At 47.3% G+C, this 17,770-nt stretch overlaps 1 protein-coding gene across 19 annotated transcripts in view; it reads left to right on the forward strand.

Moving 5' to 3' along the window:
- PRTFDC1 (phosphoribosyl transferase domain containing 1) overlaps positions 1-17,770 on the forward strand; it is a 90,897-nt gene that overhangs the window by 15,194 nt on the left and 57,933 nt on the right. For 18 of the 19 annotated variants that reach the window (XR_016219877.1, XR_007909775.3, XM_089312434.1 and 15 more), the window contains exon 3: positions 8,771-8,954. Coding sequence is in view for 17 of the 19 variants with exons in the window: in XM_089312434.1 (XP_089168560.1) it covers positions 8,771-8,954 (184 nt within the window). In the remaining 2 variants the exon portion in view is untranslated. Of the gene's footprint in view, positions 1-8,770; positions 8,955-9,461; positions 9,746-17,770 lie in introns of those variants that run through there. The other variant, XM_089312444.1, reaches the window with a different exon arrangement.

Below are 17,770 nucleotides of genomic sequence, written 5' to 3' on the forward strand. Positions count from 1 at the left end.
TCTCTCTGGCTGGGTTTATCAACTACTGACCCAAGGAGGGGGTGTTGGCATCTCCAGATGCCCTGGTGTTAGTTCTGTGATGCTGTGTTGTTTGGAGCATACACGTTAGAGTTTGGAGAACTGACCCTTGATTTCTGATGACTTAGCAGACTCTAAGTCTGCTCTATCCAAGCCAACATTGCTGTTCCTTCTTTCTTTTGATTAGTGCTATCCTGGCCATCCCTGTACTTTTAATCTGTGTTTTTAATCTTGTTTATATTTTATGTTTCTTGTGGAAACAGATAATTGGATCTCTGTAGATTTTTTTAAAGATTTATTTGAAAGGCAGATTGACACAGAGGCCTTTCATCTGCTTGTTCACTTTTATTTAAAAAAAAACTTTATTGATATATAAACCATATACTGCACCATGACCCCACGTGTACATTGAGCAATTTGGCATATTCATTTACTCAATCATAACAATCTCATTTTTTCCCCAGAAACCTTTTATTTAGGGAATACAAACATTTCATAATTACAACTTTAGGAACATGGTGATTCTTCCCACCATACCCGTCCTCCCATCCACTCTCCCACCCCTCTTCCTCCTGCCTCTCCTATTCTCATTCTTTTATTTTTTTAACCAAGATCGATTTTCAGTTAACGTTATACACATACGATTAACTCTAGGTTAAGTAAAGAATTCAACAAATAGTATAAAAAAAGAAAAAAAACATTCCTCAACAATCAAAACAAGGGCTGTTTGAAGTCATTGCTTCTCAAAGTGTCAATTTCACTTCTATAGATTACCTTTTAGGTACTCTGTTAATAGTTATCACAGGTCAGAGGGAACATGTGGTATTTGTCCCTTTGGGACAGGCTTATTTCACTAACTGTGGTGTTTTACAGTTTCATTCATTTTGTTGCAACTGACCAGATTTTGTTTTTGTTCTATTTTTTCCACTGTGTAGTATTCTGTGGTGTACATATACCATAATTTCTTTCTTTCTTTCCTTCTTTCTTTCTTTCTTTCTTTCTTTCTTTCTTTCTTTCTTTCTTTCTTTCTTTCTTTCTTTCTTTCTTTCTTTCTTTTTCTTTATTTTTATTTTTTAACAGGCAGAGTGGACAGTGAGAGAGAAAGACAGAGAGAAAGGTCTTCCTTTGCCATTGGTTCACCCTCCAATGGTCACTGCGGCTGGTGCACCACACTGATCCAAAGGCAGGAGCCAGGTACTTCTGGTCTCCCATGGGGTGCAGGGCCCAAGCACTTGGGCCATCCTCCACTGCCCTCCCGGGCCACAGCAGAGAGCTGGCCTGGAAGAGGGGCAACCAGGACAGAATCTGGTGCCCTGACCAGGACTAGAACCTGGTGTGCCGGCGCCACAAGGTGGAGGATTAGCCTATTGAGCCGCTGCGCTGGCCCACCATAATTTCTTTATCCAGTCTTCAGCTGATGGGCATTTGGGTTGATTCCATGTCTTAGCTATTGTGAGTTGAGCTGCAATAAACATGGGGGTGCAGATAACTCTTTCATATGCTGATTTCATTTCCCTTGGGTAAACTCCCAGGAGTGGGATGGCTGGGTCATATATTAGGTCTATATTCAGATTTCTGAGGTATTTCCATACTGTGTTTCATAGTGGCTTTACCAGTTTGCATTCCCACCAACAGTGCGTTAGTGTGCCTTTTCCCTCACATCCTTGCCAGCATCTGTTGTTTGTTGGTTTCTGTATGAAAGTCATTCTAACTGGAGTGAGGTGAAACCTCATTGTGGTTTTCACTTGCATTTCCCTGTGGGCTAGTGATCCTGAGGGTTTTTTCATGTGTCTCTTGGCCATTTGAATTTCCTCTTTTGAAAAATGTCTGTTTAAGTCCTTTGTGCATTGCTTTTTTTTTTTTTTTAAGATTTATTCATTTATTTCAAAGAGTTACTCGAGGGGTCAGCGCTATGGTGCAATGGGTTAAAGCCCTGGCCTGAAGTGCCAGCATCCCATATGGGCACCGGTTCTAGTCCTGGCTGTTCCTCTTCCGATCTAGCTCTCTGCTATGGCCTGGGAAAGCAGTGAAAGGTGGCCCAAGTCCTTGGGCCCCTGCACCTGTGTGGGAGACCCGGAAGAAACTCCTGGCTCTGGGAGTGAACCAGTGGATGGAAGACCTCTCTCTCTGTCTCTACCTCTCTGTAACTCTGTCTTTGAAATAAATAAAGTAAATCTTAAAGAGTTACACAGAGAGAGTAGGAGAAGCCGAGAGAGAGAGAGAGGGAGAGAGGGAGAGAGGAGAGGCAGAGAGAGATCTTGCATCTGCTGGTTTACTCCCCAGATAGCTGCAATGACTGGAGCTGTGCTGATCCAGAGCCAGGAGCCAGGAGCCTCCTCTGGGTCTCCCATGTAGGTGCAGGGGCCCAAGGACTTGAACCATCCTTCACTGCTTTCCCAGGCCATAGCAGAGAGCTGGATTGGAAGTGGAGCAGCTGGGACCTGAACTGGTACCCACATGGGATGCTGGCACTGCAAGTGATGGCCTTACCCACTATACCACAGCACTGGCCCCTGTGCCCGTTTCTTAGCTGGGTTGTTTGCTTTTCTGTTGTTGAGTTTCTTGATGTTGTTATATGTTCTGGTTATTGATCCTTTCTCTGTTGCATAGTTTGCAAGTAATTTCTCCCATTCTGTCGGTTGCCTCTCCACTTCGCCGAGTGCTTCCTCTGCAGTGCAGAAGCTTCTCAGCTTCTTGATGTAATCCCATTTGTCAATTTTTGGCTTTGACTTCCTGTGCCTCTGGGGTCTTTCCCAAGGAGTCCTTGCCTACGCCAGTGTCTTGCAGACTTTCCCTAATGTTCTCTAATAATTTGATGGCATTGGGCCATAGATTTAAGTCTTTAATCCATGTTGAGTGGGTTTCTGTGTAAGGCGTAGGGTAGGGGTCTTGCTTCATACTTCTGCATGTGGAGTTTCAGTTTTCCCAGGACTATTTGTTGAAGAGACTGTCCCTGCTCCAGGAATTGATTTTAGCTCCTTTGTCAAAGATAAGTTGGTTGTAGATAAATGTGTGGATTGATTTCTGGCATTTCTGTTCTGTTTCATCAGTCTATCCACATGTTTTTGTACCATAACCAGGCTTTTTTGATTATAACTGCCCTGTAGTATGTCTTAAAATCTGGTATTATGATACCTCTGGCTTTGTTTTTGTTATATAAAATTGCATTAGCTATTGGGGTCTCCTGTGTTTCCATCTGAATTTCAGCATCATTTTTTCTAAATCTGAGAAGAATGTTGTTGGTATTTTGATTAGTATCACATTGAATCTGCAAATTGCTTTTGGAAGAATGGACATTTTGATGATATTGATTCTTCCAATTCATGAACATGGAAGGCTTTTTTCAATTTTTTGTATCTTCTTCTATTTCTTTCTTTAATGTTTTGTGTAATTCTCATCATAGAGATCTTTGACATCCTTGGTTAAATTTATTCCAAGGTATTTGATTTTTTTTTTGTAGCTATTGTGAATGGGATTGATCTTAGAAGTTCTTTCTCAGTCGTGGCATTGCCTGTGTATACAGAGGTTGTTGATTTTTGTGTGTTGACTTTATATCCCTCCACTTTACCAAACTGTTATGAGTTCCAGGAGTCTCTCAGTGGAGTCTTTTGGATCCCCTATATATTGAATCATGTTGTCTGGAAAGAGGGATAATTTGACTTCTTCTTCCTGATTTGTATCCCTTTGATTTCTTTTTCTTGCCTAATGGCTCTGGCTAAAAATTCCAGGACTATATTGAATAGCAATGGTGAGAATGGGCATCCTAGTCTGGTTCCAGATCTCAATGGGAATGCTTCCCCATTCAATAGGATGGTGGTTGTGGTTTTGTCATAAATTGCCTTGATTGTGTTCAGGAATGTTCCTTCTGTACCCAATTTGCTTAGAGTTTCCTCATGAAATTGCATTGAATTTTATCAAATGCTTTCTCTGCATCTATTGAGATAATAATATGGTTTTTGTTCTTCGATTTGTTAATGTGGTGTATCACATTGATGTACGAATATTGAACCATCCCTGCATACCAGGGATAAATCCCACTTTGTCTGGGTGAATGATCTTTCTGGTGTGTAGTTGGATTCAATTGGCCGGAATTTTGTTGAGGATTTTTGCATCTATGTTCATCAGGGAAGTTGGTCTGTAGTTTTCTTTCTCTGTTGCATCTTTTCTGGGTTTAGGAATTAAGGTGATGTTGGCATCATAGAAAAAATTTGGGAGGATTCCCTCTCGAGAGGAATTGGAGTTAGTTCTTCTTTAAATGTATGGTAGAATTCCATGGTGAAGCTGTCCAGTCTTGGGTTTTTCTTTGTTGTGAGGGCCTTTATTACTGATTCAATTTCTGACTTGGTTATGGGGCTGTTTAGGTTTTTTTGTGTCTTCATGGCTCAATTTAGGTAGATTGTATGTGTCCAGGAATTTATCCATTTCTACTAGATTTCCCAGTTTGTTGACACACAAGTCTTTGTAGTAATTTCTGATGATTCTTATTACTTTGGTGCCTGTAGTTACATTTTCTTTTTCATCTCTAATTTTATTGATTTTTGGTCTTCTCCCTGCTGTTTTTGGTTAGTTGGGCTAATAGTGTGTCAGTTTATTTATTTTTTCAACATACCAGCTCTTTGTTTTGCTGATCTTTTGTATTTTTTATTTCAATTTGTTTATTCTCTAATTTTAATTATTTCTTTTCTCCTACTGGTTTTGGGTTTGGTTTGCTGTTGGTTTTCTAGATCCTTAAGATGCGTTGATGGCTGATTTATTTGATGCCTTTCAATTTCTTGAGTTAGGCGCCAATTGCTATAAACTTTCTCTTAATATCACTGCTTTTGCTATATCCCATAGGGTTTGATATTTTGTATTGTCATCTTCACTTGTTCCCAGAAAGTTTTTGATTTCTCTTTTGATTTCTTCTGTGACCCACTGTTCAGTTAACATCATGTTGTTCAGTCTCCATGTGTTTGCATGTGTTCTAGAGATTCCTGAGTTGCTGATTTCCCGCTTTTTTCCATTGTGGTCCATTAAGATGCATGGTTTGTTTCAGTTTTCTTGAATTTTCTGAGACTTGCTTTATGGCCTAGCGTGTGGTCTATCCTATAGAAAGTTCCATGCACTGGTGAGAAGAATTTGTTTTCTACTATAGGATGGAAAGTTCCGTACATATGCATTAGGTCCTCTTGGTCTATAGTGTGATTAAATCTGTTTCCTTGCTGATTTTCTGTCTGGTTGATCTGTCCATTGCTGAAGTGGGGTATTGATGTCCCCCATTATGATTGTATTGGAGTCTGTGTGTCCCTTTAGATTTATTAACATTGCTTTTAAATAGCCAAATGTCCTGTAATTAGGTACATATCCATTTATAATAGTTATATCTTCCTGTTGAATTGATCCCTTAATCATTACATAGTGCACTCCTTTGTCTCTTTTAACAGTTTTTTTTGTTGTTGTTGTTGTTGTTGTTGTTAAAGTCTATTCTGGGGGCTGGCACTGTGGCATAGCAGGAGCCCTGGCCTGAAGCGCTGGCATCCCATATGGGCACTGGTTCTAGTCCTAGCTGCTCCTCTTCCAATCCAGCTCTCTGCTGTAGCCTGGGAAAGCAGTAGAAGATGGCCCAAGTCCTGGGGCCATTGCACCCACATGGGAGACCTGGAAGAAGCTCCTGGCTCCTGATTGGCACAGCTCCAGCCATTGCGGCCCTCTGGGGAGTGAACCAGTGGATGGAAGAACTCTCTCTCTTTGTCTCTGCCTCTCTTTGTAACTCTGTCTTTCAAATAAGTAAAAATAAATCTTTAAAAAAATGAACAAATAAAGTCTATTCTGTCTGATGTTAGGATGGCTATACCAGATCTTTTTTGGTTTCTGTTACATGGAACATCTTTTTTCATTCTTTCACTTTCAGTCTGCATGCATCTTTGTGGAGGTGATGTGTTTCTTGTAGGCAGCAAATAGATGGATTTTGTTTTTTAATCCATTCAGCCAGTCTGCTTTTAACTGGAGAGGTGAGGCCATTTACATTCAAGGTGACTATTGATAAGTAATGACTTTGCCCTGTCATTTTCCCATAAATATTCCTGTTGTTTATTTTGGATTTCATTTGTACTTTTTACTGGGAGATTTTCTTCCTTTAGCTTCTTTTGTAGTGATGACCATGTTTCTGTGTGTAGCACATCCTTATGCATCTTTGGTAAGGCTAGACAGGTGGTGACAACTTTCTTCAATTTGTTTGTTATGGAAGGTTTTTTTTTCATCTTCATTAATAAATGAGAGCTTTGCACAGTACAGTATTCTGGGTTGACAGTTTTTTTGTCTTTAGACTTGGACTGTATCTTGCCATTCTCTCCTAGCCTGTAGGGTTTCTGATGAGAAATCCACTGTGAGTCTAACTGAATATTCTCTTAAAGTAATCTGGCATTTCTCTCATGCACATTTTAGAATAATTTCTTTGTTTCACTGTGGAGAGTTTGATTACAATGTGTTGTGGTGAAGATCTGTTCTGGTCATGTCTATATGAGTTCTAGATACTTCCTGTACTTGGAAGTCCCTTTCTCCAAATTATGGATGTTTTCTATAATTATTTCAATAAAAAGGCCTTCTAATCAATTCTTTTTTCCATGCTTACAGGAACTCATATGACCTGTATGTTGGGTTGTTTGATAGTATCCCATATATTTCCAAAACTGGTTTTCAGTTTTCTAATTTCTTTTTTTGTAACCTGAATGTAAAATTTCCAGTGATTTGTCTTCTAACTTGGATATTCTTTCTTTCACTTTACCGATTCTATTGTTAAGAATTCCCACTGCATTTTTATTTATTGACTTCTTCATTTCCAAGATTTTATTTTAAGATCTCAATTTCGTGGGAGAAATTTTCTTTCATGTCATGTACAGATTTCATCTGTTTGTGGATTTGCTTCTGATTACTTCTAAGTAATTAGCCATCAATTTTTTGAATTGCATGTCTTCAGTCTCTTCATCTTCACATTCTAGTGTTGAGGTGTTGTGTTCTTTGGGGGCATCATGTTGTCTTCCTTATTCTTCTTTCTTGAATTGCTGTGTTTATTATTCAGCATTTGTGGAGATACTGGTTGGTTTCTTTTTTGTTTTGTTTCTTCCCTGTGAGGCTTTTCTCTTCGGAGTATGCCTCTGTGGCTTAGTGGAGTGTCAGCTCTTGCAGTGAATACCTAGAGGCATGTAGTGGGTGTGGCCAGGGAGCTCTGTTCAGTGCTCCAGGGTGAGGGGAGTGTCCAAGCTGACACCCAGGATGGGCGTGGTAAATCTCTCTCTGTTGGGGTAGTCTTTGCCCACTGCCTCTCCACAAAGGAGACCAGTGCCTGGGCAGTAGAGCCAGTGGGTATAATACGTGTCAGTGCTGCCACAAGAACCACACAAAGGATCCATGCTGTCCTCAATCAATCCCGCAGCAATGACCCTCACCAGGGAACTGGGGATCCCCAAGCACGTGGAGCTGCCCACACTGACTGCCCAAAGTCCCAGCCACACCCTGTACCCTCCTACACAGCCACAGTGCCTTTATAGAGAGGCTCTCAAGCCTCCACAGTCAGTTCCCCCAGCCAGACTCGGGTTTCTCCACTTGGCTGGTTGCCTGCCATGCGGATATGAGCTGGCGCAGTTGTTATGTATATCCCAAATGGCACCTGCCCTCTCTCAGCAGGTTACAGGGTGCTGGCACTGGGTAGTGGGGCAGAGACAAATGTACCCCCCTTTTTTTTCTCCTCTAGTTTGGCAGGTACACTGTCCTCCCTTAGGGCCCCAAGCCGGACTCAGGCCAGGCTCCTCCTGCAGCTTTATGGCCAGTGCGTGGGCTGCTGCAGTCTGGTCTCGCCTCTCTCCACAGCTGGTGCTGAGACTCTCAGCTGCTGGAGTCCTGAGTTATGTGCGTCCATACCCTCCACATAGGTCCACAGTGTCCCTCTAATTCATGTGGAGTTTCTTCTGCCATTTTCTCTCTAATTCTTCCTTGAGACTGCACTCTGTCCACTTTTTTTTTCAACTTTCCCTAGACTCCCTCCCTATCCCACCATCTTCAACATTCTGACTTTTTATTACTATATGAGAGGCAGTGAGGGAGACAGACATACAGAGATACACAGCTCTTCCATCCACTGGTTCATTCCTCAAATACCTGCAACAGCTGGGGCTGGGTCAGGCCAAAGCCAGGAACCAGGAACTCAATCCAGCTCTCTCACAATGGTAAAAAAGGACCCTGGTGCCTGGGCTGTCACGTGCCACCTCCTAAGGTGTGCATTGGCAGGAAGCTGGAGCCAGGAGTGGAGCCAGGCCTCATACCCAGTTACTACCGTAAGGCATTCAAGCATCCTATGCGGTGTTTTAACCAGGCCAAATGCCTGGCGTCTCTAGTCCCCGGTGAGGTGGTACAGGGGCTGAATCACTCCCGCTTCCTTTTTCCGTGCCATGAAGTGAGTGCGTGTGAGATCATAGAATACCATCTTTTAGGTCAGTCAAGGCGTCCTTGGATGTGTCAAGCTTGACCTTGACCCTGACCTTTGTGAGTCCCACCTTAATGATTTCTATGACACAGGAGTGAGGATATACGGTGGGTGACGCGGCCGTCAACATTCTCTGCACGCCCAGCCTTCACCGTGGTTTCCCACCTGTAGGTTTCTCTCTCCCAGGTGTTTCTGCAGCGTCGCCTGAGTAGCCTCGTGTGCAACACACCGCGTGCGCATTCTCACTGAACAGAGGTTGTGCTATAATGTCTCTCCTGCACCTGCTTCTTTCAGAATTGAGAGGCTGGCCAAGGACATTATGAAGGACATAGGCTACTGTGACCTCATGGTCCTGTGTGTGCTGAAAGGGGGCTACAAATTCTGCGCTGACCTGGTCGAGCACCTGAAGAACATCAGCCGGAACTCGGATCAGTTCGTCTCCATGAAGGTCGACTTCATCCGGCTGAAAAGTTACAGGGTGAGTGAGGACGCCTTCCAACCGCCTTGGGCGATCCTCGGAGCTACTGGCTTGGGGTAAAAGAACCCACAGAGGGCCACGAAACCGAACAGTGCGGTGTTTAAATATTTAAACGAACACAAAGGGCGTCATTTCCTGCTTGAGCCGACTCGGAGCAGGCAGGTGGTTACCGCCACTGTGCGCACACCCTCAGAAAAGCCACTGTGCCATGACCCACGCGGTCTCTTATGGTGATGACCCGGAGTGGTGATTCCTGGGTGCTCAGCCTCACCCCTGGGCGTGGCGAGAGTTGAGAGACACAGAGAATAGAATGTGTTCCTGCCCTGGGTGTCGCCGTCGGGCCTGGAGCCCTGTGCAAGGGTGTCCAGCCCAGGGAGGAGACGGCTTCCTTGGTTGGCTGCAGCCCTGGCCTGGAGGGGAAGGAGGGATGCCTTGGAGCAGCACAGTGTCCAGGAAGTCTCCAGCACAGGGCCCCGCCCCCACTGGACAGCGTCCTCCTCTCCCTAGGTTCCCTGGCATATTATAAGTCAGTGGAACTGACTTATTACTGGGTGAGGAACTCGTGGGATCCGATCCATAAAATGTTCTCAAGCAGCAGGCCTAGCGGTTGACACCTGCCGCCCACATTGGAGTGCCTGGGTTCAATTCCTGGCGCAGCTCCTGCCAGTTCAGATCCTGGGAGGCAGCAGGTGATGACCGGAGTGTCTGGGTCCCTGCCACCCACGTGGGGACCTGCTCCAGCTACTGCTGTCATTAGAGGACCGAACGAGCACCTGGGAGCTTGTTCAATCTGTTTTTTCTTGTCAAATAAATAAAATTTTTAAAATTTTCTCATTGACTAAATTAGCTTGACACATTTTAATGCATTAATCATTCTTTGCATTGGCTGTCTACAGCTGTGTTCCAAAATCGCCACCAACTCAGTGGTTTAAATCAACATATGTTTGTTATTTTACAGTTTATTATTGGTTTAAAGGTTTATTTTGTTTATTTGAAAGGCAGAGTGAGAGAGAGAAGAGAGGAGCGAGAAGAGAGCTTCCATCTGCTGCTTCACTCCCCAAATGGCCTCAGCAGCCCGGGCTGGGCCAGGCTGGAGCCCTGAGGCAGGAGCTCCATCCGGGTCTCCCGTGTGGGGGCAGGAGCTGTACCACACTCTTAAGTGAATCTTTCATGGCCTTTCATTCTGGCAAATTAGTTCTTCATTTATTTGAAAGGCACAGAGGGGGCTGGTGCTGTGACTTAGTGGGTAAAGCTGCCACCTGCAGTGCCGGCATCCCATATGGGCACCGGTTCAAGTCCTGGCTGCTCCATTTCCAATCCAGCTCTCTGCTGTGGCCTGGGAAAGCAGTAGAAGATGGCGGGGGGCCAGTGCTGTGGTGCAGTGGGTTAACGCCCTGGCCTGAAGTGCTGGCATTCCATTTGGGTGCCAGTTCTAGTCCTGGCTGCTCCACTTCTGATCCAGCTCTCTGCTGTGGCCTGGGAAAGCAGTAGAAGATGGCCCAAGTGCTGGGGCCCCTGCACCCATGTGGGAGACCTGGAAGAAGCTCCTGGCTTCCAATAGGTGTAACTCCAACTGTTGCGGCCATCTGGGGAGTGAACCAGTGGATAGAAGACCTCTCGGCCGGCGCCGCGGCTCACTAGGCTAATCCTCCGCCTAGCGGCGCCGGCACACCGGGTTCTAGTCCCGGTCGGGGCGCCGGATTCTGTCCCGGTTGCCCCTCTTCCAGGCCAGCTCTCTGCTGTGGCCCGGGAGTGCAGGGGAGGATGGCCCAGGTGCTTGGGCCCTGCACCCCATGGGAGACCAGGAAAAGCACCTGGCTCCTGGCTCCTGCCATCGGATCAGCGCGGTGCGCCGGCCGCAGCGCGCCGGCCGCGGCGGCCATTGGAGGGTGAACCAACGGCAAAGGAAGACCTTTCTCTCTGTCTCTCTCTCTCACTGTCACTCTGTCAAAAAAAAAAAAAAAAAAAAAAAAAAGAAGAAGACCTCTCTGTCTCTCTCTGCATCTCTGTAACTCTGCCTTTCAAATAAATCTTGAAAAAAAAAAAAAAAAAGGGAGAGGGGAGGTCTTCCAGGTACTGGAGACCTGTGGGAGGGCATCCAGCCCAGAGAGGAGACTCCGTCCCTACCCGGCTGTAGTCCACAGTGGGCAGGGCTGGGCCAGGCTGAAGCTGGGCGCCCAGAACTCAAACCTGGTCCCCCCCGTAAGTGACAGGGGCCCAAGGACTTGAGCCAGCCCTGCTCCCTCTAGGTGAGCATCCGCAGGGAGCTGTCCTTGGGAGCCAAGCCAGGACTTGAACCCAGGCACTCAGATATGAAATGCATGTGTCCCAAGCAGCACCGTAGCCATGGTACCAAATGCCTGTTCCTGGTTCTTATTTGTTAATGCACTCTCGGTACAGACGCTGTGGCCCTAATGTATTGGTTTTTCCCTCTCTTGAACTTTTTTCTCCCTGGGTTTTCTCTATCCTGGATTCAGTAGCTGTGTTTTCTCTGAACAAGATTTCTCTCATTCACTTGGCCCTCATCCTTACTGTATTTGTCTCTGGTTATCAGCTTTTAAAAAACCCTTTTAAAACCTTTTGTAAATTAAAGTCAGATTTCTCGAGGTGCGTTTTGAGTATACATGTGGTAGCGTTTGTGCCCTCTGACAGCTCGGGGTGTCGGCTGGTGCCCGTGGTGGGGCAGGTTGGCGCGGTTCCTCACCACACTGCAGTGGCTTCTGGAGTTCTCTCTCTCTAGAATATCATAGAAAACATCACTGCACTGTACTGGTTGCCCGTCTCTTTGTGTTGTCCAGTGGGCTCCTGTGACGTGGCTGTAGCATCCTTTCGTCCGCTGAAGGCTGTTTGGGTCGGATCCTCTGGGGGATGATAATAAATAGTCACGGGTGGCTTGTTGTGTGTGCTTACGCCTTCCTTCCTCTGGAGTGACAGGGCGCAAGACTGCGACGTCTTGTGACGAGGGTCGGTGAGAAATTGCCATTCACGGGTTCATACCCCAAATGGCTGCAATAGCCGGGGCTGGGCCAAGCTGAAGCCAGGAGCCTGGAGCTCCATCCAGGTTTCCCACAGAGGTGACAGGGCCCCAGGCACTCAGACCATGTTCCACTGCTTTCCTGGACTCATCAGCTGGGGAGCTGGCCGGGAAGTGGAGCCGCGGGAACGCAAGGTGGGGCTAAGTGGGATGCCAGCGTCCAGCTGGCGGCTCACCCAGCACCACAACAACGGCCCTGCTGTGTGAGTCTTTAAAAAGTTTTATTTATTGGAGAGAGAGCGAGAGCGAGCTTGTATCTGCTGATTCACTCCCCAGATGCCCACAGAGGCTGGGGCTGGGCCAGGTGAGAGCTGGGAACTCAACCCAGGTCTCCCCCGTGGCTCTACCTAACTGGAACATCAGTGCCCCCAGCAGTCTCATTCCCAGGACGCTGGCGTCAGCGGTGGAGCTGGGAGGTGAATCCAGGCACTGTGTCTGGGAGGTGGGCTTCCCAGCTGGCAGCTTAAACACCAGGCCAAATGCCAGCCCCGTTGCTTTTTTTTTTAAAGTTATTTATTTATTTGAAAGAATTGCACAGAGACAGAAGGAGAGGCAGAGTGAGAGAGAGGTCTTCCATCCTCTGGTTCAATCCCCAGTTGGCCGCAATAGCCTGAACTGCACCGATCTGAACCCAGGAGCCAGGAGCTTCCTCCGGGTCTCCCACGTAGGTGCAGGGCCCCAAGGACTTGGACCATCTTCTCCTGCTCTCCCAGGCCATAGCAGAGAGCCAGATCGGAAGTGGAGGAACCAGGACTTGAACCGGCGCCCATATGGGATGCTGGCACTACACCACAGCACCGGCCCCCCCATTGCTTTTTAAATGCAGTGTAAAACATGAGTCAAGATTCTTTTTCTTTGTCTTGTGTGTGTGAAAGTCCGATTATCCAGATTCTTCACTCTGAGGTTATCTTTTTTCTAGGGTGTTGCCTTTGATTTTTCATTGACCATTTTTTCATTAATTAATTAATTTTGACAGCCAGAGTGGACAGAGAGAGAGACAGAGAGAAAGGTCTTCCTTTTGCCATTGGTTCACCCTCCAATGGCCACTGTGGCCGGTGCGCTGTGGCCGGCGCATCACGCTGATCCGATGGCAGGAGCCAGGTACTTCTCCTGGTCTCCCATGGGGTGCAGGGCCCAAGCACCTGGGCCATCCTCCACTGCACTCCCTGGCCACAGCAGAGAGCTGGCCTGGAAGAGGGGCAACCAGGACAGAATCCGGCGCCCCGACCAGGACTAGAACCCAGTGTGCTGGCGCCGCAGGCGGAGGATTAGCCTAGTGAGCCGCGGCGCTGGCCTCATTGACCATTAATGGCGTGTGTGTGTGTGAGAGAGAGACAGATAGACTGTTTCTAGATACTCCATCAAGTCTGTCTGGCTTGTCAACTCCATCATACTTTTTATTTCGGTAGCTTTATAGTAAGCCTGGAAATTAAGTGGTATGTATTGTCCAACTTTGTTTTTGTAACTGCTCTAGCTATTTTTGCTTTTCCATATAAATTTTATTTATTTAAAGATTTATGTATGTATTTGAAAGGCAGAGTAACAGAGAGAGAGAGAGAGAGAGAGAAATATCTTTCATCCATCTTCTGGTTTACTACCAAAATGACTGTGATGGCCAGGCCAAAGCCAGCAGCCAGGAACTCCACATGGGTGCAGGGGCCCAAGCACCTGGGCCATCCTCTGCTGCCTTCCCAGGCGCATTAGCAGGGAACTGGATCAGAGTAGCGCAGCCGGGACCAGAACTGGAGCTCCTACATGAGATGCCAGTGTGGCAGGTGGCGGCCTGGCTTCCTGAGTCACAAATGACATCAGCCCCTGCATGTAAATCCTAAAAGCCTGTTGTTGATTTCTACAACATGACTTCATAGAATTTTTATTGGAATTGATTTGAATCTACAGATGGATTTGAACAGAATTAACAACTCCATTTAGACTTCCATTCTGTGAACAGGTATCTTTCCCGATTTATGGAGATGGTGTATAATTGCACACTTTCTTTTTTTTTTTTTTTTTTTTTTTTTGACAGGCAGAGTGGACAGTGAGAGAGAGAGACAGAGAGAAAAGTCTTCCTTTGCCGTTGGTTCACCCTCCAATGGCCGCCGCGGCCGGCGCGCTGTGGCCAGCACACCACGCTGATCCGATGGCAGGAGCCAGGAGCCAGGTGCTTTTCCTGGTCTCCCATGGGGTGCAGGGCCCAAGCACCTGGGCCATCCTCCACTGCACTCCCAGGCCACAGCAGAGGGCTGGCTTGGAAGAGGGGCAACCGGGACAGAATCCGGCACCCCAACCGGGACTAGAACCCGGTGTGCCGGCGCCGCTAGGCGGAGGATTAGCCTAGTGAGCCGCGGCACCGGCCAATTGCACACTTTCTAGTTGTGGAGAGTCAGCTCTTGGGGCTGGTGCAACACTGTGGGTTACGCTGCCAGCTGTGGCCCCAGCATCCCATGTGGGTGCTGCTGTGAGTCCCGGCTGCTTCACTTCCAGTCCATCTCCCTGCTAATGCACCTGGGAAAGCAGCAGAAGATGGCCCCTGCACCCATGTGGGAGACCCAGATGGAGCTCCTGGCTCCTGGCTTTGGTCTGGCCCAGCACTGGCTGTTGTGGCCATTTTGGGGAGTGAGCCAGTGGATGGACGATCGCTCTCTCTCTCTCTCTCTCTTTTCCCTTCTCTCTAACTCTGCCTTTTAAATAAATAACTTTTTAAGAGTTAGCTTTTAGTCATATTTGGTTATATTTCTATTTAAATATCTAATGTGTTTTGGATTTATGGTACACAGTAAATTTTTCTTCATATTTCAAATCTCAGGTATTTGTGGGTAATATATATAGAAACACTACTGATTTTTGTGTGTTCTCTGACTTTTTGAAATTTGCTCATTAGTTGCAGTAGCTTTTCCATAGGTGCTTTGGGGTTTTCTAGGAAGACGGTCGTTTTATCTGGGATAGGTAGGGTTTTGTATCTTCCTTTCTGAATTTACCCCTCTGAATGGCCCTGGCCCGAGCCTCCGCACGGTACCGAGTAGGAGGAGCGGCAGAAAACACGCTGGCTTTTTTTTCTCCAACCATGCGATTTGGCTGCATTTTTGAAGATGTTCTTATCAGGTTAAGCAAAGTCCTTCTATTTCTGGTTTCGTAAGAGGATTTTTTCCCTATTTTTAAAAAAAATCCCGAATGAGTGTTGTGAAACACGTTTTCCAGATGTATTGATATGGTAAAGCACATTGGTGGTTTTTTCTGGTGTGGAATCATCTTTCCGCTTGGTGCCTTGCTGGATTCAGTTTACCGATATTTTCTGAGGATTTTTGCGTTTACATTTATGAAGGCTATCAGACTGTTACTCCATCTTGCGATGAATGTCTTTTTCTGGCTCTGGTGTCAGGCTTCTGTCGGCTTCATGAGATGAATTGGGAAGTATTTCCTCCTCGTGTCTTTGCCAGGAGAGTTTGATGGGACAGGCGCTTGGAGTTCCCAACTCCAGCGACAGTGTCACTCTTGCTGCATCTAAACAGATGTTTGCTAATCAGCAGTTTTCATGGGGTTAGCGATGTGCCTGGGGTTCCTATGCAATGTTCTTTGTTACTGTTGTTCATTTGAAAGGCAGAGAGTACGAGAGAGAGAATGAGTGAGAGAGCGAGCGCTCCCATCCACTGGTTCACTCCCCCAAATTCCCACAATGGTCAGAAGCCAGGGACTGGGTCCCAGTTTCCTGCATGGGTGGCAGGGACCCAAGTACTTGAGCCGTCTCTTGCTGTGCATTAGCAAAAAGCCTGAATTGGGAGTGGAACCGGGGCTCAAAGCCAGGCACCCTGAGAAGCGATGCCAAGGTCCTAAGCTGGACCTTCACTGCTACCCCAGACGCCAGATGCCATCCCCCTCCCCGGGCTCTGATGGAGGAGGAAGGCACCGGTCAGTACTAAGTCTTCACCACCTTCGTCCAGTTTCGCACGCTCCTGTCGCAGCTGTTACCCACACCATAAGTCCTTTGGGATCAGATGGCCCTGCTGTCTCTTCTCCTCCTCCTTCTAGAATGTTCCTCCTCTTGTCTCCTCCCTGGAGGACGCTGCACGCGGCAGCCTGCCCGCTCAGCCCAGGGCCAGCCGTGCCCCTCCCCTCGTTAAACATCCTCGTAAACGAACGGGAGCCCACAATCTGTCTGGAGCCCGCGCGAGCAGCTCTGTCCCCAGCCCAGAGACAGATCCAGCGCTGTGGCCCGCCAGGCTGGGGCTGACCATCCTCTCACAAACATGAGTCCTCGCCGCATTCCTGAGGGCAGAGACCAATAAAAGAAGCCAGACGTCATAAACACAGCCCAGCCAGGGGAGCAGGCCGGCCTGCTTCCCTCCGAGGGCTTTGGGCTTGCTCATTTCAGGAACATCTCCGTACCAGCAGTGGCTGCTCCCCGGCCCCGGCGGTGCCTTGGCAAGGGGGATGGCAGCCCTGCAGGCTCGGTGCTGGGCGGGAGCGCTGGGCAGCTGTGTTCTTTCCTGTCCTGTTGCCTGGTAACGCCTGGAAAATTTCTTTTCGAGGGGAGAAAAGATGACACAAGTTCTATTGCAAGATGACTCATGTCATCTACATCTCATGGCAACCTCGCCAGGCGATTGCTCTCTTTCTTCTACTGATAAGAAACAGAGGTCCAGACAGGTTAATTCTTTACCCCAGTGTCCCCGGACAACAAATAGAAGTGCAGTCAGAGCTGTCTCTCAAATCCGCTGGGTCACTCTTCCATTAGTACTGTGGCTGGGCTGAGCCAGACTGAAGCCAGCAGCCCAGAGCTCTACGGGGGCGGGACAACCCCACTACTTGGGCCATCTTCCTCCCTTCCCAGACAGCTGGATCAGAAGTGAAGTGGCCAGGACTTGAACCAGCGCTCCCATGGGATGCCGGTGTCGCCAGTGGCGGCTCACCCTCTGCGCCACAACACTGACCCCAGCAATCAACATTTCTAAGAATGTCGCAGGATTTCCTAGGATTTTCCACAAAGCTTTACAGTTCCATAAGCTACTGATGATTGCTAACATTTATAAAGCAGTTGATGACATTTTCCTCCTAAAATACATGTAGGAGAAATACTAAGTACATACAGATAATTGTTCTCCTTATGCAATACTTTTGCATTAAGGAATGATGACCTTACCTAAGAAAACATGGAAGTTGCGTGGGAGAGAACTTCCCACGTGAACCACAGCCCATCTGTGTACCAGCGGCTATCCTTACAGATGTATAACATCTGAGAGATCTGTGAAGCTATTCAGTGTTTATTTAACAGAACCAAAACTGGTGATTTGTCCTAGGAGTTTGCTCCCCTGAGGGGCTTAGCTTCTGCGCAGCTGTCAGCCACAGATACACTATAAGTCTTGAGCACCTGCTCCCTTACACGTGCAAAGAATATTTTCTCTTCCAGAAACTCCTTGCTAGCACGGTTGAACCCATACAGAGAGAATTTGATTGTGGCGATTTGATGGCATAGTCAACGCCAAAGCCTCCTGCTACAAACATCTGAAAACGTTGGAAATGGGGAGGGGGTCTGAGCCTGGGCCTCCCGAAGCAGGAGTGGAGGGGTGGATATGAGTCTGCATTCTGGCTGTAACCCTCGTGCAAAGACTGATGGCCAGCCCTTCGCCTGAGTTCCCAAAACAACATTACAAGCCATGCTTGGCAGCCTCCACCCAGGCGAGATAGGTGTGTGACCGATCTGAAAGGCATCAAACAGTGGAGCCTCATGTAGCTAAATTCTTACATTGGGGGGATTCTGGCGCATGTGTCTGAGACAGACAAGTAG

Source organism: Oryctolagus cuniculus, chromosome 13 (genome assembly GCF_051225735.1).
Source record: "Oryctolagus cuniculus isolate XC-2025 breed Fujian yellow rabbit chromosome 13, ASM5122573v1, whole genome shotgun sequence".
NCBI classification, from domain to species: domain Eukaryota; kingdom Metazoa; phylum Chordata; class Mammalia; order Lagomorpha; family Leporidae; genus Oryctolagus; species Oryctolagus cuniculus.